At 64.8% G+C, this 23,348-nt stretch overlaps 4 protein-coding genes across 4 annotated transcripts; 2 read left to right on the top strand and 2 right to left on the bottom strand.

Annotated features, from left to right (window-relative positions):
- Positions 1–35: 35 nt before the first annotated feature.
- JTB (jumping translocation breakpoint) lies at positions 36–2,631 on the bottom strand. The gene is made up of 5 exons (XM_021542067.3): positions 2,342–2,631; positions 2,219–2,259; positions 1,876–1,961; positions 1,711–1,790; positions 36–592 (listed from the first exon to the last, which is right to left on the bottom strand). Exons 1-5 carry the CDS (start codon positions 2,401–2,403, stop codon positions 436–438), a joined length of 426 nt encoding a protein of 141 aa, XP_021397742.2. The 5' UTR covers positions 2,404–2,631; the 3' UTR covers positions 36–435.
- A 647-nt stretch (positions 2,632–3,278) lies between these two features.
- Positions 3,279–5,754, bottom strand: RAB13 (RAB13, member RAS oncogene family). The gene is made up of 8 exons (XM_077789416.1): positions 5,539–5,754; positions 4,641–4,701; positions 4,505–4,565; positions 4,321–4,398; positions 4,148–4,237; positions 3,739–3,804; positions 3,566–3,616; positions 3,279–3,484 (listed from the first exon to the last, which is right to left on the bottom strand). The coding sequence occupies exons 1-8, from the start codon at positions 5,660–5,662 to the stop codon at positions 3,407–3,409; spliced, it is 609 nt and encodes a 202-aa protein (XP_077645542.1). The 5' UTR covers positions 5,663–5,754; the 3' UTR covers positions 3,279–3,406.
- A 360-nt stretch (positions 5,755–6,114) lies between these two features.
- RPS27 (ribosomal protein S27) lies at positions 6,115–7,413 on the top strand. The gene is made up of 4 exons (XM_021542068.3): positions 6,115–6,207; positions 6,460–6,568; positions 6,837–6,947; positions 7,290–7,413. Exons 1-4 carry the CDS (start codon positions 6,202–6,204, stop codon positions 7,316–7,318), a joined length of 255 nt encoding a protein of 84 aa, XP_021397743.1. The 5' UTR covers positions 6,115–6,201; the 3' UTR covers positions 7,319–7,413.
- Positions 7,414–8,431: 1,018 nt separating this feature from the next.
- LOC110476808 (cathepsin S) lies at positions 8,432–13,510 on the top strand. Its single transcript, XM_021542069.2, has 7 exons — positions 8,432–8,674; positions 8,905–9,024; positions 9,467–9,622; positions 9,695–9,919; positions 11,441–11,606; positions 11,703–11,805; positions 12,218–13,510. Exons 1-7 carry the CDS (start codon positions 8,549–8,551, stop codon positions 12,315–12,317), a joined length of 996 nt encoding a protein of 331 aa, XP_021397744.1. The 5' UTR covers positions 8,432–8,548; the 3' UTR covers positions 12,318–13,510.
- The last annotated feature ends 9,838 nt before the right edge of the window (positions 13,511–23,348 follow it).

Genomic DNA, 23,348 nt, shown 5'->3' with positions numbered 1-23,348 from the left:
CCCCCCAAAGGCAAAGATTCCAGTGCTGCTCCAGCCACATGGATCAGGATTTATTCCACATTCCACTCCTGGGCTGGGTTCCTGGGGGTTCTCAGCATGCTCCCAGGGTAGATCCCATGCTGGAGGCACCAGGGATCCCCCAGGAAACAAACACAGCATCACCCCAGGAACCACGACCAGGATTTATTCCACACCCCTCTCCTGGAGCAATGGGGACACCCAGAGCAGATCCCAGTGCTGGGGGGACGGGGATTTCCCCCACTCCGGAGCAGCGACCAGGGTTTATCCCACATCCCGCCGCGGGGCATCCCCTGGATGCTGTCCCAAGGCAGATCCCAGCAGCGTTCCCGGTCCGGGCAGCCAGGCAGAGCTGCCCCTCCTCCCGCCGCTCCGGGCCAGCGGAATTCCCGGCTCCCGGCCCTCGGGAGCCGCCGGCTAAATGGACTCGATCTGTTTGCGGACCTTCTCCAGCGCCCGCCGGTCCAGCACGCGCTGCCGCAGCACCACGAGCGCCGCCGCCGCCGCCGCCACGGCCAGAGCCGAGCCCACGAAGCGCCAGAAGCGCTGCGCCTCCAGCGCGGCCGAGCGGCAGCTGCGGAGCAGCCCCGGGAACGCCCGATCACCCGGGAATTCCCGGCCCCATCCCCCGGGAATTCCCGGCCCCGATGGAATTCCCAGCCCCGATCCCACAGAGCTCCCAGCCCCAGTCTGCCGGGATTTCCCAGCCCCAATCCGCCAGGAATTCCCAGCCCCGATCCCCCAGGAATTCCCAGCCACGATCCCCCAGGAATTCCCAGCCCCGATCCCCCAGGAATTCCCAGCCCCGATCCCACAGGAGTTCCCAGCCCCGATCCCACAGGAGTTCCCAGCCCCGATCCCCCAGGAGTTCCCAGCCCCGATCCCCCAGGAATTCCCAGCCCCGATCCCACAGGAGTTCCCAGCCCCGATCCCACAGGAGTTCCCAGCCCCGATCCCCCAGGAATTCCCAGCCCCGATCCGCCAGGAATTCCCAGCCCCGATCCCACAGGAGTTCCCAGCCCTGATCCCCCAGGAATTCCCAGCCCCGATCCCCCAGGAATTCCCAGCCACGATCCCCCAGGAATTCCCAGCCACGATCCCCCAGGAATTCCCAGCCCCAATCTCCCCGGGAGTGACCGGTCCCGATCCCACAGAGTTCCCAGCCCCGATCCTCCAGGAATTCCCAGCCCCGATCCCCCAGGAGTTCCCAGCCCCGATCCCACAGGAATTCCCAGCCTCGATCCCACAGGAGTTCCCAGCCCCGATCCTCCAGGAATTCCCGGCCCCGATTCCCCAGGAGCTCCCAAACCCAATCCCACAGGAGTTCCCAGCCCCGATCCCACAGGAGTTCCCAGCCCCGATCCCACAGGAGTTCCCAGCCCCGATCCCCCAGGAATTCCCAGCCCCGATTCCCCAGGAGTTCCCAAACCCAATCCCACAGGAGTTCCTAGCTCTGATCCCCCTGGAATTCCCAGTCCTGATCCCCCAGGATTTCCCAGCCCCGATCCCACAGGAATTCCCAGCTCAAATCTCCCGGGAATTCCCAATCCCAGAGGATTTCAGAGACCTGATGCCCCACGAATTCCCAGCCTCGATCCCCCCGGGAATTCCCAGTCCCAATCCCCTGGGAGTTCCCAGTCCCAATCCCAGAGGAATTCCCGGTCCCGATCCCCCGGGAGTTCCCGGTCCCACCTCTTGTACTCATCCCGGTGGGACGAGGCACAGTTGATCTTCTCGATGAAACCGGTGGGGCCGCAGGCCGGGATCGTTTTCTGCCAACCGGGAACGGAGCGGTCGGTCGGGGGGAGACCCCCGGGCCAGGGGGAGACCCCAGCCCGCCCTGGGACCCGCACTCACCATCTCGAAGCCGGAGCACCGCGTGCACTCCTGGGCAACCACGAACTGCTCCACCCGCCAGCACGGCGTGGCCACCGCGGGGCTCGCTGCGGGGCGATCGCGTTACCGGAGAGCCGGCCGGGAGCGCTCCGGGACCGGGCAGAGCCCCAGGCCCGGACCAAGACCCCGCTACCGGACAGACCCCTCCGGCTGAGCCTCCCAGACCCGGTTCTACCCCAGTCCAAGCCCCCGAGACCGGACCGAGCCCCTCGCATCCCGCTCCGAGCCCCCGGGACCGGACCGAGCCCCCGGGACCGGACCGAGCCCCCGGGACCGTTCCAGACGCCGGCCCGGCCCTGCTCACCGGGCCGCTCCTCGCTCGCCGCCGCCGCCGCCGCCGCCGGGCTGTGGGCACAGAGGCGCTACCGTGAGGGCCCGCACCGGGCCCGCCCCTCACACCCCCCGGTCTTCCCCGGTCCCCGCTCACCGCAGCCCGCCCGGCACCGCGCTCAGCACCGCCAGCAGCACCGTGAGGCCGCCGGGCCCCATCGGGGCGCCGGGATCTGCCGGAAAACCCCAGGAACCCCCGAGATCCTCCGGGAACCACCGGGAACTACCGGGCCCGGCCCCGCCGCCACCGCGGAGCCGCCATGTTGGAAGTGCCGGGGAAGGGGGCGGGGCCTTGCGGGGGTGCTGGGCTCAGCCAATGGGAGCGAGGGGCGTGGCTAGAAGGCCACAAAGGGGCGTGGCTTGCCCATAACCGGCGCGACTCGAATTGATGAGGGGCGTGGCTACGGTAGGGGGCGTGGCTCTGTAGTGGGCGTGGCGTGAATACAAATTGGCATTGTGGGCGTGGCCTGGGCGCGGCCTCGCCGCCGCTCGTCCCGGTCCCGGTCCCGACTCCGATCCCGGTCCCGGTCTGGCTTCCGATCCCGGTCCTGATCCCGATCCCTGTCCCGATCGCAATCCCCATCCTAGTCCCGGTCCTGACTCCGATCCCGGTCCCGTTCCCGACCCCGGTCCCGGTCTCGATTCCGATTCCGGTCCCAATCGCAATCCCCATCCTAGTCCCGGTCCTGACTCCGATCCCGGTCCCGTTCCCGACCCCGGTCCCGGTCTCGATTCCGATTCCGGTCCCAATCGCAATCCCCATCCTAGTCCCGGTCCTGATCCCAACTCCGATCCTGATCCCGATCCCGGTCTCGATTGCAATCCCGGCCCCGGTCCCGATCGCAATCCCCATCCCGGTCCCGGTCCCGATCCCGGTCCCAACTCCGATCCCGGTCCCAACTGCGATCCCGGTCCCGATCGCAATCCCCATCCCGGTCCCGGTCCCAGTCACAACTCCCATCACGGTCCCGGTCCCGGTCCCGACCCTGTTCCATCCCCTCCCAACCCCTGTCAAACAGACTCCAGAGCCGGGACAAGGCACAGCGGGGCTTTATGGCACAAGGAGAGAGGGGGGCAGCCCCAAATCCCCCCGAATTCCCCCCCAGATCCCTCCGGAGAGGCGCCTGCGCTGCCCCGGGGGTCTCGGGGAGGTCCCGGGCCCCTATCCCAGGGAGCATCTCCCGCCGGCCTTCCGGGGGGGCCCGGGCTCCAGCAGGGCCCTGCTGCTGCTGCCGGGGGGCTGCGAAGAGAGGGGGGGTCAGGGGGGCGCAGGGGGTCCCTGGCCTGGCCCCCCACCCCCCCAAATCCCAGCCCCACTCACGCCTTTCCGGAAGGATTTGTGCAGGATGTCCCGAGCCAGCGTGCGGAAGGCCTGGGGGGACAGGGGCTGCTCAAGTCGGGGGGCAGTGCCCGGGACCCCCCAGCAGGAGGGAGGGACCCCCCTGTCCCGCCAAACCTGGGGGTGCAGCCTCCCGGCCCGGGACCCCCCCTCACCTCCTCCACGTTCTCGCTGGACTTGGCGCTGGTCTCGAAGAAGCGAATCCCGTGTTCCTTCGCCAGCTGAGCGACCACGACCCCCCCTGTGATCCTCACGCAGCCCCTCCAGCCCCCTGTGACCCCCCCAAATCCCACTAACCCCCTCAACCCTCCTGTGACCCCCCCAAATCCCACTAACCCCCCCAACCCTCCTGTAACCCCCCCCAAATCCCACTAACCCCCCCAGCCCACCTGTGACCCCCCCATTCCCATAGAGCCCCCCTCAGCCCCAGCCCCACAGACTCCTCCAGAGTGTCCCCAGAGCCCCCCAGCCCCACAGGCGCCCCCAGACCCTCCCGCCCCACAGAGCCCCCCCGGTCCCAGCCCCACGGAGCCCCCCAGGCTCCCCCAGCTCCCCCCTGCCCACCTTCTCGGCCGCGTCCCGCTGCACTTTCCGCCTCCCCTCCATGTCGCACTTGTTGCCCAGGAGGAGCCGCTCGACCCCGGCCGAGGCGTTCTGGGGAGGGGGCGGGAGAAAAAACACGGGCAGGACCCTCGCGACTCCCCCCCCAACGCGACCCCCGGGATCCCCCCACCCACCTCCTTGATGCTTTTCATCCAGTTCTGGATGTTCTCGAAGGATTTCTCGTCCGTGATGTCGTACACCAGGACGATGCCCTGGGGGGATCGGGGGTTAGCGGGGGGTCGGGAGCCCCTGCCCGCTGTTTTGGGGTGGGGTCCTCGCCCCTGGAGCCCTCCCCGGGCTGCAGCCCCCTCCCCGTACCACGGCTCCGCGGTAATAGGCCGTGGTGATGGTTTTGAAGCGCTCCTGTCCCGCCGTGTCCCTGCGGAAACGGGGCGGTTTTGGGGATTCTGGGGGGAATTCGGGGGTCTCTGCCACGCCCCCCCAACCAACTCACCAGACCTGCAGCTTGATCTTCTTCCCATCGATATCCACAGTGCGGATCTTGAAGTCGATCCCTGCGGGAAAGGGAGGGAGGCACTGGGAGAGGAGGAGCAGAACCGCTCCCAGTGCTCCCAGTGCCCCCAGTGCTCCCAATTCCCCCAGTGCTCCCAGTGTCCCCAGTATCCCCAGTGCTCCCAGTGCCCCCAGTATCCCCAGTTCTCCCCGTGCTCCCAGTGCCGGCATTCCGGCGCCCAGTAACCATCTGGCTCCCCGGGAAAGGAGGGGCCAAAATCCGGGAGGGGAATCCCGGAGCATTCCGGGGTGGAGGTTCCTGGCAAGAACCGGTGGGTCCCGGTGGGAGCTCTGGTCAGTTCCAGGATGGGGGTCCCGGTGAATCCCGGGATGGGGGTCCCGGGGGGATCTCGGGGCAGAGGCATCTGGGAGGGGTTCCGGGGGGATTTCGGAGAGGGGGGGTCCCGGTGAATCCCGGTTGGGGGATCCCAGAGGGATGGGAATCCCAGCGTGGAGGTCCCGGACACTCCCGGTGGGTCCGGTTGGGAGGTCCCGGTGAATTCCGGAGGTTCCCAGTTGGGGAGGGTCCCGGGGGGGAGGGCCTCAGGTTGGGGGGGTCCCGGACAATCCCGGTCGGTCCCGGTTTGGGGGTTCCCGGTGAATCCCGGGTGGGAGATCCCGGAGGGGTCCAAGGATGGGAATCCCAGCGCGGGGATCCCGGACAATCCCGGTCAGTCCCGGTTTGGGGGTTCCCGGTGAATCCCGGTGGGTCCCAGCTGGGGAGGGTCCCGGGGGGGATCCCGGACAATCCGGTGGGTCCCGGTTTGGGGGGTCCCGATGAATCCCGGTGGGTTCCAATTTGGGGGTCCCGGAGGGGGTCCCGGGGGGGTCCCACTGACCGATGGTGGAGATGTAGGTGCTGCTGAAGTTGTCCTCGGCGAAGCGGATGACGAGGCACGTCTTGCCCACGCCGCTGTCCCCGATCAGCAGCAGCTTGAAGAGGTGGTCGTAGGCCTTGGCCATGGCCCCGCCACCGCCCGCCGCCACCGGGACCGGGACCGGGACCGGGACCGGGCCGGCCCCCCCGGGCGGGGCCTGGCTGCGGCCCCGCCCCCGCCGTGACGCCACGCCCCGGTGACGTCACCGGGAGGGCAGTGACGTCACGAAGGAGCGGTGCCACCCCCAGAGCGGCGCGAGCGCGCCCGTGCCGAGGCGGCAGCGGCCGCCCAGGGACCTTCCCAAGATGGCGGCAGCATAGGGCCCGCATAGGGCCCGTCCCACAATGATAGAAACGCAAACCGCCATGAGGCACCTTCCTGAGTTCCAACAACTCAGACGGCCGCCCCGAATGCCCGCAAGGAGCGGCGCCACCCCCGAGTGACAAAACTTTAATCACAGTCCCAAAAGGCGGCTCGGCGAGCGACCCTCCCAACATGGCGCCCCCAGCCCGCCGCAGTCCGAGCGCGGCCCCGCCCCTGTTCCGGCCCTGGCGCCGCCCCGCGGCGGAAATGGCGGCGCGCGGCTGAGCCCGTCCCTTTCCGGCCCCTCACGCCGCCGCCGCCATGCCCGTGAGTGCGGCCCGGGCCTGCCCGGGCGCCGCCGCCCCCGCGGCGCCGCGGCTCCGCGCCCGGCGGGGCCGGCGCGGGGCGGGAGGGCGCGGGGGCGGCGCGGGGAGCGCGGCGGGGCCGGGGCGGCGCGGGGCGCTGCGGGCGGGCGGCGCCGCGGGGCCGCTCCAAGATGGCGGCGGCGGCGTGAGGGGAGTGGGGGGGAGCGGGAGCGGGCGCGGACTTCGGCGCTGACCCGTGGCCGCGTCCCCGCAGCTCGCCAAGGACCTGCTGCACCCGTCCCCCGAGGAGGAGAAGCGCAAGCACAAGAAGAAGCGGCTGGTGCAGAGCCCCAACTCCTACTTCATGGACGTCAAGTGCCCCGGTGGGCACCCAGGGCCTCCGTGTGTCCCGCTGCTGTCCCCGCTCCCTTATCGCCATTCCTCGTGTCCCGTGGCCTTCCCACGCGTTTATTTCCCCGTGTCCTTCCTCCGTGTCCCCTGCGCTGTCCCGGGGTCCCCTTTGTGTCCCTTCCCGTGTTCCAGCGTCCCCATGTCCTCCCCACGTGTCGTGGTGTCCTTGTGTGTGTGTCGGTGTCCTCCCACCCGTGTCCTCCCACCCGTGTCCCCGCGGTGACCACGCTGTCCCCGCAGGCTGCTACAAGATCACCACCGTGTTCAGCCATGCCCAGACCGTGGTGCTCTGCGTGGGCTGCTCCACGGTGCTGTGCCAGCCCACGGGGGGCAAGGCACGGCTCACCGAGGGTGGGTATCCCGGGGGCTTTGGGAATCCCGGGAGATGGGGGGCTGCTCCACGGGGAGGGTTTTGGGGGGTCTGGGAATCTTTGGGGTGGGGGCACAGGGTGTGGGGGTCCCACTGGAGAACCTCGGGAGGGGTTGGTTCTTCCTTGGCGTGGGGGATTTGGAATCCCAGCGGGGGCTGGTTCCCTCCTCAGTAGAGTTTTGGAATGCCGGGGAGAGCTTTGGAATTCTGGCTGTTTTGGGAGCCTCCAGCAGCAAAATTCCCCCAAAATTTGGGTTGGGAGATGTGGAATTCCCGTTCCCAGACCCTGCATCATTGCTAGGATTTGTGTGTCCCCCCCCCAGGCTGCTCGTTCCGGCGGAAGCAGCACTGAGCCAGCCGGGATGCCACGGAGACCGACGGAATTCCGCCCAGTCCCTGTAGCCCCCTCCGCTTCCCACCAATAAATTTTGGATAAAACACCCAAAATGTGTCAGCTGTGGTTCTTGGCTGCGGGGTTTGGGGGCGTGGGGAGGGAATTCCTCCCCTGTGAGGGTTGAAATTGTGGGAGATGCAGCAGAGCGTCCCTTCCCAAACCATTCCCGAGGAACCCAGGTGCCACCACCACCACTCTGAGTGGGACAAATCTCCTCCCTGTCCTTCTGGAGACCCTCGGGATGCTCCAGCTGGGAATTCCACGTGAACAAACCTTTTGTGTCTGTGGTTGAACTGGAAGAACTGGGAATATCTGCGCTCCGATCCTAACGTGGATCCTGTTCCCACCCCGGTTTTCCCAATCTGGAAGGGAAAAACCGGGATGTTTTCCCCAGATGTGGGTTTGGTGGGATCAGGGCTGGGGTGAGCCGGGGGGCTCAGCTCTCCTGGAGCTCCCAAAATCCATCCCGAGGCTGTGGTGGGAGCCTCTCCCGGGATTTTGGGGGCGCTGGAAGGACGAGACCCGTCCCTGCCCGGCTGCTTTCCGGCGGCTCCGGCCCCGCTGGCCGCTCGGATTTAAAGCGAAATCGAAATCGGAGTTTCGGTTCCTCGCTCCCTCATTTCCTGGCTCGTGATTTCTCCCCGCGGCGCCGCTGCCGAGCGCCCCAAATCCCGGAGCTCCTGCTCCGGGAAGGCTCCGGATCCCACCCGATCCCCCTGCCCAGCCCCCGCGGAGGTCCGAGTCCCCCCGGAGCCCTCCTGGAGGTAATTTGAGTGGTTTGATGTTTAATCCCCGCCCCAGGAGCGCTTTGAGGAAGTAAAACTCCGGGACAAGTGGATTTATTGGGGATTGGGGGTCTGTCTCATCCCGGGGCTCTGCCTGGATTGTGGGATTGTCGCTCCTAGAGGGCGGCTGTTGGATACAGCCGGGGAATTGGGGGATTTTGGGGTGTGGATTTGTCCCAGCAGGTGCTGGGGTGGCTCAGATGTGTCCTGGCCTGTCCTCACGGACACGGACACGGGGCTGGCTCCCGGATTCTCCCCTGCAGGGAATTTGGGGATGCGTGTCCGGGCGGGCCGGTGGCATCACCAGGTCACCCAGGTGTTGCCACCTCCCTGCCCAGACCGGATTTGTCACCGAGGGGTCAGTGCCGGCTCCGAGCCCTCGGCTCCCGCTCCGAATCCCGGGATGGAGCCGCTGGCTCCCGCCGCCCTCCTGGCCCTGCTGGTGCTGGCACTGGGACACCCCGACCCCGCGCTGGACCGGCACTGGGAGCTCTGGAAAAAATCCTACGGGAAGGAATATCAGCCCCAGGTGGGAACGGCACGGGGAGGCAGCTGGGGATGTGTCCTGGGAATATGCCAGGATTTCCCGGGGCTCTCCTGGGGGGTGACCGCCGGTTGGAGAAGATCCGATGGCGCTTCCACAAGGGGTGACCCAGCTGGGGCTCCCAGCAGCCTTTACTGGGATGAACTGGGGCGGGATGGCTCCGGAGGGGCCGGCCCGGCTCTCACGGGGGCCCCGCTGGAATTCTGGAATTCCAGGAGGATTCGCTCCGTCGCCTGACGTGGGAGAAGAACCTGTGGCTGGTGACACTGCACAACCTGGAGCACTCGCTGGGGCTCCGCTCCTACACGCTGGGCATGAACCACCTGGGGGACATGGTGGGTGCTGGCTTCCAACCCTCTGGAATCGCCCCGGAGGGCGGCTGAACCGGGATTTTGGTGGATCCCGGGTGGGAAAACTCCTGCCATCCCCCTCAGCCCATCCCAGTGGGAGCCAGGGACAGGCTGCTCTGGAATTCTGTGAGGAAAGAACTCCTTGGGGTGGGATTTGGGGCACATGGGAGCTGGGGTGGTCGTTTGGGATGTTTATGGATCATCCCTCTTCTGTATCCCAAATTTGTGGGGGGTTATGACCCAGCTTCCAGGGATTTGGGGAGCTGGAGCTGAGCTTTACATTTTCTGATGAAAATCTGGAAATTCGGTGGAAAAACAAGGAGTTGAGGATCCCCCAAAGCCAACTCCACCTCACAATTCCCCCGACACCCTCAGGTGGGGCTCACAGGGAGCAGGAATCACCCGCTGGGATTTTCCTTCCCACCAGACCAGCGAGGAGGTGGCGGCTTCGCTGACGAGGCTCCAGCTCCGTCCTCGTCCCCGTCGGAATTCCGCATTCCCAGCCAAATTCCGGCCGGTCGGTGACATCCCGGAGGCGCTGGACTGGCGGGACAAGGGCTGCGTGACCGAGGTGAAGAACCAGGTGAGCCTCGCCCCGGGAGCCTCCCGGGAGCTCCCTGGGGCAGCTCCTGAGCCTCCCCCGGCTCCTTCCCAGGGCGCCTGCGGATCCTGCTGGGCCTTCAGCGCCGTGGGAGCGCTGGAAGCGCAGGTGAAGCTGAAAACCGGGAAATTGGTGTCCCTGAGCGCCCAGAACTTGGTGGATTGCTCCGGGATGTACGGGAACAAGGGCTGCGCCGGCGGGTTCATGACGGAGGCGTTCCAGTACATCATCGACAACGGCGGCATCGAGTCCGAGGAGTCCTACCCCTACACGGCTCAGGTGGGCCTGGGGAGCGCTTGGGAAGCCTCTTTGCCAGGAGAACACATGGAAACACCGCCCTGGTCCTGCTTTCCTTCCTCCTCTCCCATCCCATTCCCCCTGCCCCCCTTTCCTGGTGGTGGCGCCTCAGGATCCAAACCCATCCCAGGAACCTTGGGATTATTTGGAGGGGAGTGACTGGACCAGGAGCTGGAATTCCTGCCTGGTTATTTCACCATTTCTTAGGCAACGAGCTGGAGGGGAGGGAGGAATGGGTCAGGAGCCTCCTGAAAACACGATCCCGGAAAATGGGTCACAACAACAACAGCTCAATCCAAGAAAAAGTGGGATTTAACTCTCCAAACGTGGAGCTACAGAGGGAAAAGCTGCTATTCCTGGGGTCCGGATGAATGAGAAGCATCTGTGGATAGGGAGGGTGAGGATGGAGACTCCAGGGAAGAGGAGGATGAGGAGGATGGAGGCTTGTGCTGGATTTAGTTGGGATTGGGAAGTGGAACCAACCCCAGGATGGAGTTGGAGGGATGTTTTTGAGGAAAAAGGGTGGAGAATCCTGTGGGAACAAACAAACCCAAGGCCAGGGAAGGCAGGGCTGGAAGGGCTTGGACAGAGCTCTGGGGGTCTGGGAACACTCCCGGATCTCATCAGCTTGTTCCCATTTCCCAGCTGGTTCCTGTTTCTTGGCTCATTCCCATTTCCCAGCTTGTTCTACTCCTGGCTCATTCCCGTTTCCCAGTTCACTCCTGTTTCCCATTTTGTTCCCATTTCCCGGCTCATTCCTGTTTCCCATTTTATTCCTGTTTCCCGTCTCACTCCCGTTTCCCAATTCATTCCTGTTTCCCAGCTCATTCCCATTTCCTGGCTCATTCCCATTTCCTGGCTCATTCCCATTCCTTGGCTCATTCCCATCTCCCAGCCCATTCCTGTTTCCCATTTTGTTCCCGTTTCCCGTCTTGTTCCCGTTTCCTGGCTCATTCCCTTTTCCCATTTTGTTCCTGTTTCCCGTCTTGTTCCCATTTCCCAGCTCATTCCCTTTTCCCATTTTGTTCCTGTGTCCCGGTTCATTCCCATTTCCTGTCTCGTTCCCATTTCCTGGTTCATTCCTGTTTCCCGGCTCATTCCCATTTCCCATTTTGTTCTCGTTTCCCATTTTGTTCCCATTTCCCAGCTCATTCCCATTTCCCGTCTCATTCCCGTTTCCCGTCTCATTCCCATTTCCCGTCTCATTCCCATTTCCCAGCTCATTCCCATTTCCCGTCTCATTCCCGTTTCCCGTCTCGTTCCCGTTTCCCGGCTCATTCCCGTTTCCCGGCTCATTCCCGTTTCCCGTCTCATTCCCATTTCCCGTCTCATTCCCGTTTCCCGTCTCGTTCCCATTTCCCGTCTCGTTCCCATTTCCCATCTCATTCCCGTTTCCCGGTTCATTCCCGTTTCCCGTCTCATTCCCATCTCGTTCCCATTTCCCGTCTCATTCCCATTTCCCGTCTCGTTCCCGTTTCCCGGTTCGCTCCCGTTTCCCGGCAGAACGGGACGTGCCGCTACAACGCCTCAGCCCGCGCCGCCTCCTGCTCCCGGTTCCTGGAGCTGCCCGAGGGCGACGAGGCCGCGCTCCGGGACGCCGTGGCCACCGTGGGCCCCGTGGCCGTGGCCATCGACGCCACCCGGCCCAGCTTCTTCCTGTACCGCTCCGGTGAGGGCTGCGGATCGGGTGGAATTCGGGAATTTGGGGCTAATTCCTGGAGGGAGGCCGGGATCGGCTGGAATTCCCGTTTCTCTCCCTCCCCAGGGGTGTTCGACGACCCGCAGTGCTCGCAGGAGGTGAACCACGGGGTGCTGGTGGTGGGATACGGCTCCCTGGAAAACAAGGAATATTGGCTGGTGAAGAACAGGTAAACCCTGGGCATCCACGGGGAATTCTGCAACATTCCTGGCTGGAGGGGACCCACAAGGATCAGAGTTCAATTCCCAGCCTTGGGCACCCCCACATTCCCACCCCCAAAATCCCTCAGCGCCTTGTCCAGGTGCTTCTTGTCCCGTGGGAGGGTTGGAAGGATGATCCATAAGGTCCATTCCAACCCAACGCACTCCAAAATCCCATGATTTTGTGTTTGGCGCTGCCCAAATCCGTGTGGATGCGGCACTTGGGGACAAGTCCCGCGGTGGCCTCGGGGATGGTTGGATTTTGTGATTTCCGAGGGCTTTTCCAACCCGAACGGTTCCAACCCGAATGAACCCCAGGATTCCGGCGCCTTCTCCTTTACGAACGAGGATTTTCCCTGTGCCCTCTCCCTGTTCCCAAAGCTGGGGCGTGCACTTCGGAGACGCGGGCTACATCCGCATGGCCCGGAACGCCTCCAACCTCTGCGGCATCGCCAGCTACGCCTCCTACCCGCTGATCTAGGCAGGCCTGCCCTCAGACACCATCCCACAGCCCCGGTTTTCCACGGATCCCATCCCGGCAAGGATTCCTCCTCCTCCTCCAGGGCCGCTCCCCAGCGCCGTGGGCGTCGTCCCCCGGTTGGATCCATGGGCCGGGAGAGATCCTGGGCGTGGCAAGGGGGAATGTCCTTGATAGGTGACCAGGGAATGGTTTTTTGGGGAGGGGAAATTTGGGGGTTTGGGAGTAGAATGGCAATTCCTGCAGGGATTGGCCGCAGGGATCAGGTACTGGGATCACAGGGATCATTGGGATCAGGCACCAGGATCATTGGGATTACAGGGATCACTGGGATCATTTTGATTGGGTACTGGGATCACTGGGATCACCGGGATCATGTGCCAGGACCACAGGGATCATTTGGATCCCAGGGATCACAGGAATCATTGGGATCACAGGGATCATTGGGATGGGCTACCAGGATCATTGGGACCACTGGGATCATTGGGATCATTTGGATTGGGTACTGGGATCACAGGGATCATTGGGATCACAGAGATCACAGGAATCATTGGAATTGGGTACTGGGATCACAGGGATCATTGGGATCACAGGGACCACAGGAATCTTTGGAATTGGGTACTGGGGTCACAGGGATCATTGGGATCACAGGAATCTTTGGAATTGGGTACTGGGGTCACAGGGATCATTGGGATCACAGGAATCTTTGGAATTGGGTACTGGGGTCACAGGGATCATTGGGATCACAGGAATCTTTGGAATTGGGTACTGGGGTCACAGGGATCATTGGGATCACAGGAATCTTTGGAATTGGGTACTGGGATCACAGGGATCATTGGGATCATTGGGATCACAGGAATCTTTGGAATTGGGTACTGGGATCACAGGGATCATTGGGATCACAGAGATCACAGGAATCTTTGGAATTGGGTACTGGGGTCACAGGGATCATTGGGATCACAGGAATCTTTGGAATTGGGTACTGGGGTCACAGGGATCATTGGGATCACAGGGACCACAGGAATCCCTGGGATCAGGTACTGGGATCATTGGGATCGGGTACCGGGATCACTGGGATCGTGGATTCCTCCCTCCGGAGCTGCTGCGATGCCGGACATCGATTTCCCTCCGTGTGACGCTGCCGGAATTGCGGATATTCCACGGCAAATAAAAGATTGCATTTTGCTGCCTCAGAATTCCGATATTTGGACGCAAATGTTTGGAAATAATCCCCCCCAAAAAAAATCCAATATTTGGTGGCTCCCGTCACCCCACAGCCGAGAATTCCGTGTTGGCGGATGGAGATCCCGAGGGAACAGCGTCCCTTTGTCCCGGGGCTGGAATTCCTCACCCCCGGCTCCCGCGCCTCCCTTTGCCGTTGGGATCCGGGGTGCCGGGAGATCGGAGTGCCGGGAATCTCCTCACCAGGATGAGGGGTAAGGATGATCCAGCGGGGATCCAGCTCCTGCTGCCACTCCCGTGGGATTTCGAGCTGGGAAAAGGGCGAGGGTGGCTCATTCCCTGCAGCTGGATCGGCCTTGAGGGCAGGTTTTGTTGGGAAAAGGAGTTGTCCCTGTTGTATCCCAAATCCCGGCGCCAGCAATGTTGTTGGTCCTGGATTTTGGGAGGTGGAGCTGTGGGATCGGGCAGGATGAGACCCCCGAGGGCGCCCTGGGGAGGAGGAGCCGATTCCAGAATCGCCTGGGAAATCATGGAATGGTTCAGGTTGGAAAAGAGCTCGGAGGTCGCTGACTCCACCTGGAATATTTCTGGCATTTTGGGGTCACGGCTCCTCGGAAGGAGTTTTTGTCCCGCCATGGAATCGCGGCTTGGCTTGGTGAGGGCCCAAAGACCCCGTTCCCGTCTCCATTCAGGAATTCAAGCCCCAGCTTCCCAAATTCCACCCTAATTCCGAAAGTTCATGCACACAAGCGCCGCGCGGGGAGGTCTCCGGGGCGGACCCGCAGAACCAGGAAATGCAGAGCCGAAATTTAACCCCAAAAACCTGGGAGAAGGCTCATTCCCTGCCCTGGGAAAAAAAAAAAAAATCCCTGGCATAGGGATTTCCCCAGGAAATCCCTGGAAAAGCTTCGGGAGCGGGCAGGGCCCGGCGGCGGCTCCGGGAGGTGTCACCTCCTGGCACCTCCCGAATCCCGCACAAAGGTCCCCGTTCCACCCGCTTGTTTAAACAAACGCATTCCCGGCGGGACAAACCCCCAGGAAAATCCAGCAGGGGTTCGGAGCCCGAGCTGGGCTCCGGGGCGGGCGGAATTTGGGATTTTCCCGGCGTTTCTGCTGCCGGGGACGGCTCCGGGACGCCCCGGCTGAGGCTGCGGGAGCTTTTCCGCGCTCCCGGATATTCCCGGTAGGTGGGAATTGCTTCCCCCCCACCCCCGGGCGGTGCTGAGGGCCCGCAGGTGCCTCCGGAGCGGGATGGAGCCGATCCAGCCGGGATTGACTCGTTCCATGCTGGCTTTTCCCAGGAGATGAAATCCCGCCTGGAGCCGGCTGTGCTGGGATTGTCCGAGGTGTGTGATCCGTCTGGAACCGGGACAAGGTGGGGATGTGGGGGCAGCCCCGTGGATTTGGGGTTCAGCCCCATGGATGTGGGGTTCTGCCGGCAGCGGGTTGGAAAAGTGGGAATATTCCGGGGTGGGGAGAAGGAATTCTTGCCTTTGGGGCAGGGAAACTGAGGCACGGAGTCTCCCCCGCCCTGCCCTGCGGTGCTTTGGGGGTGCCCGGTTGAATCATCCATAAATCCCACGGGAAGGATCTCCGGGAGTCAGGAAGGGGCAGTTTGAACCCCAGGGGGATGCGGGGGCTGCTCCCGATCCCTGAAAACCGCTGGGAACGGGAAGCGGGGGGTGCCGAGGGCTGTGGGGGAGGGGGGAGGAGGGAGCGGCTCCGGATTTGGGGAATGGGAGCGGCACCCCCGGGATCTGCGGGAAAAGGGTTAACAGGGAACAGGATCTGCTCCGCCAAGTGGCTCCTGGTTTGTTTGGAGTGCGGGAGAGGAGAGGGAGGGGGAGGGGGCGCAGGGCTGGGACCCCGGGAACCGGGAATCTCCGGGCTGGGACTCGGGAATGGCCGGGACCTCGGGAATTGGGGATGGCCGGGTTGTGCGGAGCTCCTCCAAAACCCGCAGGTAGGTCCGGGGTCACCTGGGGTCACCTGGGGTCACCTGGGGTCACCTCGGGACGGCCCGAGCCCCCCAGAGTCCCCCCCGAGCCCCCCGGCCCTGAGCGCCCAGCCCCTTCCCGGTGTCCCGGACGCTCCAACGGGACACGGCGAGGGCGCCCCCGTCCCCCCGGGGTCCCCCCGAGGTCACGGCCCCGGAGCCGCTCCCTCGTCCCGCCGTGTCCCGGCCGCGGGGGCCGTTCCCACAGCCCCGGGATGGGGATCCCCGACGGTACCGGACGATCCCGGGCGGCCGCTGCCCCCCTAATTCCGCATCACCCCCGGCTCCGAACCCCTCCGGCCCCGGGACGGCTCCGAACCCCTCCGGGGCCGCCGCTCCCGGCGGGAATCCCGGCGGGAATCCCGGCGGGAAGGGCGGGATGGGTCCCCACGGTGCCCTCCCCCGGGACCGGGACAGCCGACCCCGGCCCACCCCACCCCACCCCGGGCATGGGTTTGGCCGCTCCCAGCTCGGTGCCGCTCCCGAAATTCCCGGTCCGCCGTTATCCCGCTGTTCCCGCGTCCCGCTCCAGGGCCAAAGCCGCCCAGGATCGGGGTTTGGGGGGAGCTGCCGCAGGATTCCCCTTCCCCTTTCCCTGGCCCGGAGCTTGGATTCGCATCCTGAGATTCCCACCAGGTTCTGGGAAGCTCCCGCACATCCCGGTTGCTTTTGCGCCCCTGGATGAGCCCCAAAATCTGCGGGGGCCTGGCGGGCTCTCGGGAAGAGCCGTGCCTGCGGTTCTGCCGTGGGAGCTGCCCTGGAGCGATGGCCACGCTCCTCTCCTCATTTTTTTTACACTTCCATATTTATTATTCCACGTTTGTGGCCGATCCCCGGCAGATCCACAAAGGAAAGGGAATTTTTTTTTTTTTTAAATCAGCTGACCGGGCTGGGAATGTAAAAACAGGAAAACGGCTGAGCTCATCCCAGCTCATCCCGGCTCATCCCAGCTCATCCCAGTCCTCTCCCTGTCCCCAGCGGGGTGAGTCCGGCCAGGGCTGGACAAGGATGTGCCAGCCCGGGAATGCTGTTGGGATTTCGGGGATGTGAGACCGGGCTGGGGCACGGGGATCAGGGGGATCCACCTGCAGCTGGCTCGGGATGCTCAGGGGTGCCGGGGTTCTGGGAGGAATGTTGGGGGTCTCAGAGGATGTCGGGATTTTGGGAGGGGGACCAGGATTCCCAAGGGTTTCCCAGTCTCATGTGGCCTTTTAGAGGCTGAAATCCCTCAGATCCCACCCCAAAACCCGCTCAGATCGCATCTCGGATCTCATCCCAAACCTCGCCGTGTTCCCATCCCAAATCCACCCCAGGTCCCATCCAAGGTCCCATCCAAGATCCCATCCCAGATTTCCCAGTCCCTCTAAAGCCTCCTGGGTCCTGTCTCCCCATTCCAGGGGGGTTTATCCCTCCCCTCAGGAGGTGGGAATTTGGGAGTTCAGATGAGCTGCATCCTTGTGGGGGGTCCCATTCTCAATCCTTTTCCTGTTCCCATTCCCGTTCCCATTCCCGTTCCCATTCCCATTCCCGTTCCCGTTCCCGTTCCCGTTCCCATTCTCATTCCCGTTCCCAGTCCCAATTCCATTTCCTTTCCCTTTCCTATTCCCATTCCCGTTCCCATTCCCGTTCCCATTCCCATTCCCCTTCCCATTCCCATTCCCGTTCCCGTTCCCATTCCCGTTCCCATTCCCATTCTCATTCCCATTCCCAGTCCCAATCCCATTCCCATTCCCATTCCCATTCTCATTCCCATTCCCATTCCCATTCCCATTCCCATTCCCATTCCCATTCCCGTTCCCATTCCCATTCCCACTCCCGCTCCCGCTCCCGTTCTCGTTCCCGTTCCCATGCCCCACATTCTCGTTCCCATTTCCCATTCCCGTTCCCGTTCCCATGCCCCACATTCCCGTTCCCATTCCCACTCCCATTCCCGTTCCCGTTCCCATTCCCGTTCCCATTCCCGTTCCTGTTCCCATGCCCCACATTCCCATTTCCCACTCCCGTTCCCGTTCCCATGCCCCACATTCCCATTTCCCGTTCCCGTTCCCGTTCCCATGCCCCACATTCCCATTTCCCGTTCCCGTTCCCGTTCCCGTGCCCCACATTCCCGTTCCCAGCCGCTCTCCTCCCGGCCGGGCTCCGGGCCGTTTAATGAGTAACCAGGCGAGCTCAGCCTCGTGGGGAGGGGGGCTCTGAGCGTCCCCGGGGGCGCTGGGGACCCTCCGGCAGCGGCAGGGCCCCGGGGCGGGGGCAGGGCTCACCTCAGACCCCCCAAATTCATCTCCCGGCCGGGCTGGGCCCCCCCCGACCCCTCCGCGCCCCTTCCCGCAGCGCCCGGTCCTGAGCGGCACCGGGAGCCCACCCGCGACCTGGAGCCCCCCCGAGTCACCCCAGCGCCCTGCGGGGGGGTCCCCGCGGGGCTGCCGCCCCCGCGGCGCCGCTGCGTGTCCGTCCTGGAGCCCGGCACGGCCTGGGATGAGGAGGAGGAGGAGGAGGAGGAAGAGCGAACGCCGCGGGTGTCGCTGCGGAGAGCCGGGGCGCCCCGGAGCTCCCCGGACCCTTTCCGCCGGCACAGCTGGGAGCCGGGGAAGGACCCGCGGGGCATCCCGGGCTACGGCCAGCTCAGGTAGGGGGGACCCCCGTGTCATCCCCCCCCCAAAATCCAGCGGGGTCGGGGATCCTCCTGTGCCCCCGAGCCCCCCAAACCCAGGCGTTGGGACCCTCCGTGCATCCCCACCTCGGTGGGGACGCCCCAGAGTCCCTGCTCACCCCTGGGGGACCAGGCCTGGTTTGGGGGGTCCCCTCTGCTGACGGACCCCGTGTCCCCCCCCCAGCGGGAGCCCCGAGCTCGGCTCCAGCTCGGAGCAGCTGGGGGGGCTCTGCCGGCACCGCCGGGACCCCCGGAGAGCCCCCCTGGTGCACAGCAGCGACGAGCTGGACTCGCTGCTCTCGCAGGACGAGGAGGACGAGGCCGACGTCCGGCGGGCACAGGTGGGACCCTCCTGGCACCCCGGGGTCACCCAGCGCCCACCTGAGCTGGGGAGGGGCCAGGGGACCCCGGCGAGGGGGGCGCTGCGAGAAAGTCGCATCCTGGTGGCTCTGCCATCCATCCTGGGGGGCTTTGTCATCGTCCCGGTGGCTTTGGCATCACCCCGAGGGGTTTTGCCACCATTTGGGGTGAGCCTGTCATCACTTTGGGTGGCTTTGCCATCATCCGAGGTGGCCTTGCCGTTGTCCTGGCGCCCAGAGCGACTTTGCCATTGTCCTGAGAGGCTTTGTCATCACCTCGAGTGGCTTTGCCACAGCCCTGGTGGCTTTGTCGTTGTCCTTGCGCCTCTGCCACCATCCTGGGTGGCTCTGCCACCGCCTCGAGTGGCTTTGCCACCGTCCGGAGTCTCTTTGGGACCAGGACGCTCCTTCCCAGCCCTGTCCCCTGGGAGCAGCTGCCTTTCGGGGCCCGATGCCGGGGAGGGACCCTGCCGGGCCCGGGGAGGGTGGCAGTGCCACTGTCGCTGTCCCCGCTGCAGGAGGACGCGCGGGGGCTCCCGGCGCCCCGGGCCGGCTCCCGCTCCCGGGGCTGGTCCCGCTTCAAATCCGCGTCGCTCGGTGTCATCGCCAGTGTCCCCGGCGAGGAGGGTGAGCCTGTCCCCCGCGGGACCCCCGCGTCCCCCCGGCGCTGTCCCCGCCCCGACCTCCCCGCTAACGACCCGCAATCGATGGCGCTGCCACCGCTGTGAATTGTCACCCCGCGGGCAGCTCCTCGCCACCCTTTTTAAATCCCTTTTCCCTTTTCCAGCTGCCGGAATTCCCCCGTTCGCCTCCCAGCAGAGCCTGCTCAGCGGGTGAGTCCCCTCGTGTCCCCTCCGCGTCCCGTCCCCCCGCGTGGCCCCGCACGGTCCCGTCCCCTCCCCGCGCCTGTCACAGCCCATCGCCGTCCTCATTAGCGCGAACCGCCGCGCCGGGGCTGGCCGGGAGCCCCGCGGGGACGGGGACAGGCCTGGGGACAGGGACAGGGACAGGGACAGCCTTGGGGACAGGGACAGGGACAGCCTTGGGGACAGGGACAGGCTCTGGGGACAGGGACAGGCTTGGGGACAGGGACAGGGACAGGCCAGGGGACAGGGACAGGGACAGGCCTGGGGACAGGGACAGGGACAGCCTTGGGGACAGGGACAGGCCTGGGGACAGGGACAGGGACAGCCTTGGGGACAGGGACAGCCTTGGGGACAGGGACAGGGAGAGCCTTGGGGAAAGGGACAGGCTTGGGGACAGGGACAGGGACAGGGACAGGGACAGCCTTGAGGACAGGGACAGGGACAGCCTTGGGGACAGGGACAGGCCTGGGGACAGGGACAGGCCTGGGGACAGGGACAGGGACAGCCTTGTGGACACGGACAGCCTTGGGGACGGGGACAGCCTTGGGGACGGGGACAGGCTCTGGGGACAGGGACAGGGACAGGGACAGGGACAGCCTTAGGGATGGGGATGGGGACAGGGGACAGGGACAGGGACAGGCTCTGGGGATGGGGACAGCCTTGGGGACAGGGACAGGCTCCGGGGACAGGGACAGCCTTGGGGACAGGGACAGCCTTGGGGACGGGGACAGGCCTGGGGACAGGGACAGTCCTGGGGACAGGGACAGCCTTGGGGACAGGGACAGGGACAGTCTTGGGGACGGGGACAGCCTTGGGGACAGGGACAGGGACAGCCTTGGGGACAGGGACAGGCCTGGGTACAGGGACAGGGACAGCCTTGGGGACAGGGACAGCCTTGGGGACAGGGACAGGCTCTGGGGACAGGGACAGGGACAGCCTTGGGGACACGCTGGATGGGGCATTTCCCCCTTCCGAGGTGGCTCGTCCCCCTCTGAGGGTGACTTGGCCCCGTGCGAGGGCACCTTGTCCCCTCTGAGGGTGATTTATCTCCGAGGGTGGCGTGTCCCCCCCAGTGGCGATTTGTCACCCCCAAAAGGGATTTGTCACCCCCAAAGGGGATTTGTCACCCCCAAAGGGGATTTGTCACCCCCAAAAGGGATTTATCCCCTTCCAGGGGGAATTTGTCCCCCCCAGAGGGGGCCGGGGGAGGACAGAGGGGACCGGGGGGGACAGAGGGGGCTCTGTGGCGGCGGAGGGGAGGGGACACGCTCGCTCCTCCCCGTTCCCGGCGGGGACAGAGCGGGATTGTCCGGCGGGATTGTCCGGCGGGATCCTCCTCCTGCAGCGCCGGGAGCCGCGAGCGGCTGGCGGGGGAGGCGGGGACCCCCCCGGGCCGGGAAGGGACCCCCCTGGACAGGACCCTCAGCTTCATCCGCAGGATGACCGGCAAGACAAAGGTGCGGAAAAACGGGAGCGGCGCGGGGATGGGCTGGGCGGGCGCGGCGGGATAACGACGGGATAACAACGGGATAACAACGGGATAACAACGGGATAACGGGATGCGCTCACGGATGCTCTCCCGTGCCTCAGTTTCCCGGCTCCCGCCCCGCTCCATCGCTGCCTGCTTGCCAGATTTTGGGATCTAAAAGAGAGGGAAACGCGGGATGCGCTCAGAGGAGGGATCCCGAGCGGATCCCCCGCGCCCTTCCCAGCCTTTCCCCTCGGGCATGTTTTCCTCCTGCTCCTTCCCCTCCCGTGCCTCAGTTTCCCCCATCTCCCGCCCGCTCCTGAGACGCTTTGGTGACTCGGGGTGGGGTCGCGGGGGGTCCCCCCTCCACCCCCCCGTTTCGGGGGGCTCAGGAGGAGAAACTGAGGCACGAGGGGACACGGCAGCCGGCGGTGGCTTTGTCCGGTTCTGGGGGGGCCGAACCCCGCTCGGCCCCCCCGGGCGGCCCCGATTTGCCGCCGTGCGGAGCCGTTAATCCCTGACCTCCTCCCGCTCCTCCTCCCGCTCTTCCCGCCGGATCCGCCGCCAGCTGTTCCCATCTGGGGGGGCCCCGCGTCCCCCCCGGCTCCGAACCCCGCCCGGAGCCGCCGCGGGGTCCGGAACCGCCCGGCGGGACGGCCCCGGCCCCAGCCCAGCCTCCAGCAGGGCCGGGCCGGCCTGGAATCCGGCGCTCTTCGGGATGTTTATTGGGATTACTGGATGATTTGGTTGGGGTTTTGTAGGGAAAAGGCGCCTGGAAGTCGGGGTGAGCTGGGGCGGGGGTCCGGTTCCGTTTCGGGATGGGGGTGGGAGCGGGAAGGGATCGGTCCCGGTTGGAAAACGGGACGCGGGAGGAATATTCTTCCCGAAACGGCGATTTCGGGAAAAGAACGAATAATCCCGAGAGGGGTCACCCCTTTGGGGGGCTCCACCCGTGGGAACGGCCACCCCCGGGGGCTGCGGAGCCCCGGGTCCGGTCCCGGGGATTCCCGGTGGGACCCGGTTCTGCCGGGGTGACCCCGGGGGTCCCCCGTGACCGGGACCCCCCCCCCCCGTTCTCCCCGCGGCCTCCGTGGGGTTTTCCCGTGCGGATCCACGAGGGAAACGCCGCCGGACCCCGCCGCTCCGGTCCCCCCGAGCGTCCGGAGCCCTCCCCGGGTTTCCTGCGGTGGTTTTTGGGCAGTTTTGGGGGGGAGAGAAGCGAGTCCCGGGCGCGGGTGTGTCCGGGAGGAAACCGGGAATGGGGTGAAAGGGGGAGTGGGAGCCCGTCCCCCTCCCCCAGCCCCGCTCCGGGCCCCCCAGGCTTCCATTCCGCTTTGGTGACCAGGAGTTAATTAAAATGTGCGGTTTAATTAAAATCCGGCCTTGGCAGTCCGGGAAGGAGCCGGGAATGAGTTGGGAATGAGGTGGGAATGAGTCAGAAATGAGGCCCAGCCGCTCCCAGGGATCTGCTCCCAGGGATTTGCTTCCATGGATCTGCTCCCAGGGATTTGCTCCTGTGCATTTGCTCCCAGGGATCTGTTTCCATGGATCCTCCGTGGATTTGCTCCCATGGATCTCCTCCCAGGGATCTGCTCCCATGGATCTGTTCCCATGGATTTACTCCCATGGATTTGCTCCCAGGGATCTGTTCCCAGGGATTTGCTCCTGTGGATCTCCTCCCGTGGATCTGTTCCAAGGGATCTCTTCCCATGGATTTGCTCCCAGGGATCTCTTCCTGTAGATCTGTTCCCATGGATTTGCTCCCAGGGATCTCTTCCTGTAGATCTGTTCCCATGGATTTGCTCCCATGGATTTGCTTCCATGGATCCTCCCAGGGCTCTGCTCCCATCCTGGCCTTGGTACCTTGGATGTTTTCCTGGATCCCAACTTTTCCCCGGGAAAGGCCATCCCACCCCTCTCCCAGCGGATCTGTGGGGTCGTTCCCCTCCTCGGCCGCTGTTTTCCGCAGGGAAACTGAGGCAGCCGGGAAGGGTGGCAGCTCTCCGTGGGCACCGCTGGTTATTTTTATTTTCACATTTCCTGGTTACTCGTTAACCCAGCACTGGCGGCTTCGCTCCTGTCCCCGTGCCGCCGGGCTGGGAAATTCGGAATAAAAGGAGAAAAGGACATTTCATTCCTGCGCATCCCGGAACTCCGGGGGGTGCCTTTGTCCTGGGGCTCCCCGGGTGACGCTTGGGGACTTTGGGATCCCCAAAAATCCACGGCTGGGACTGGGAGCGTTATCTCGGAGCGGGAGCGGGATTTATCTGATGGTTCCTGGCTTATCGGGCTGGAGTTAATGTTCCACCGAGCGGCACCAGCCCCGCTCCCGCTGCCAGGGCCCTCCCCGGCCGCTGCTTTCCCCGGGAAATGCAACATTTCCCTGAAATTGCCATTTTATCCCGACTTTCCATCCCCGGGGAAGCGGCAGCACCCGTGGGGGGCTGTCCCGGAAGGATCCAGCCTGGATTTCTGCAGCTGGGAGCTAAAAACCCCAAAACGGAGGGGAGCAG

This window comes from Lonchura striata, chromosome 33 (assembly GCF_046129695.1).
Source record: "Lonchura striata isolate bLonStr1 chromosome 33, bLonStr1.mat, whole genome shotgun sequence".
Taxonomy (NCBI): domain Eukaryota; kingdom Metazoa; phylum Chordata; class Aves; order Passeriformes; family Estrildidae; genus Lonchura; species Lonchura striata.
Note: the sequence above shows the minus strand (reverse complement) of the source record. Positions and strands in the feature narration are given on the sequence as shown.

Coding starts and splice junctions, on each gene's coding strand:
- JTB (XM_021542067.3), bottom strand. CDS start 2,403: ATGGGGCCCGGCGGCCTCACGGTGCTGCTGGCGGTGCTGAGCGCGGTG. Junction 1,791..1,875: donor GGTGCTCCGGCTTCGAGATG/GTGAGTGCGGGT, acceptor CCCGGTTGGCAG/AAAACGATCCCGGCCTGCGG. Junction 593..1,710: donor CACCGGGATGAGTACAAGAG/GTGGGACCGGGA, acceptor GCTGCTCCGCAG/CTGCCGCTCGGCCGCGCTGG.
- RPS27 (XM_021542068.3), top strand. Junction 6,569..6,836: donor CATGGACGTCAAGTGCCCCG/GTGGGCACCCAG, acceptor CTGTCCCCGCAG/GCTGCTACAAGATCACCACC. Junction 6,948..7,289: donor CAAGGCACGGCTCACCGAGG/GTGGGTATCCCG, acceptor TCCCCCCCCCAG/GCTGCTCGTTCCGGCGGAAG.
- LOC110476808 (XM_021542069.2), top strand. CDS start 8,549: ATGGAGCCGCTGGCTCCCGCCGCCCTCCTGGCCCTGCTGGTGCTGGCA. Junction 11,607..11,702: donor CTTCTTCCTGTACCGCTCCG/GTGAGGGCTGCG, acceptor CTCCCTCCCCAG/GGGTGTTCGACGACCCGCAG. Junction 11,806..12,217: donor TATTGGCTGGTGAAGAACAG/GTAAACCCTGGG, acceptor CTGTTCCCAAAG/CTGGGGCGTGCACTTCGGAG.
- RAB13 (XM_077789416.1), bottom strand. CDS start 5,662: ATGGCCAAGGCCTACGACCACCTCTTCAAGCTGCTGCTGATCGGGGAC. Junction 4,399..4,504: donor CCTATTACCGCGGAGCCGTG/GTACGGGGAGGG, acceptor CGATCCCCCCAG/GGCATCGTCCTGGTGTACGA. Junction 3,485..3,565: donor ACAAATCCTTCCGGAAAGGC/GTGAGTGGGGCT, acceptor CTCTCTTCGCAG/CCCCCCGGCAGCAGCAGCAG.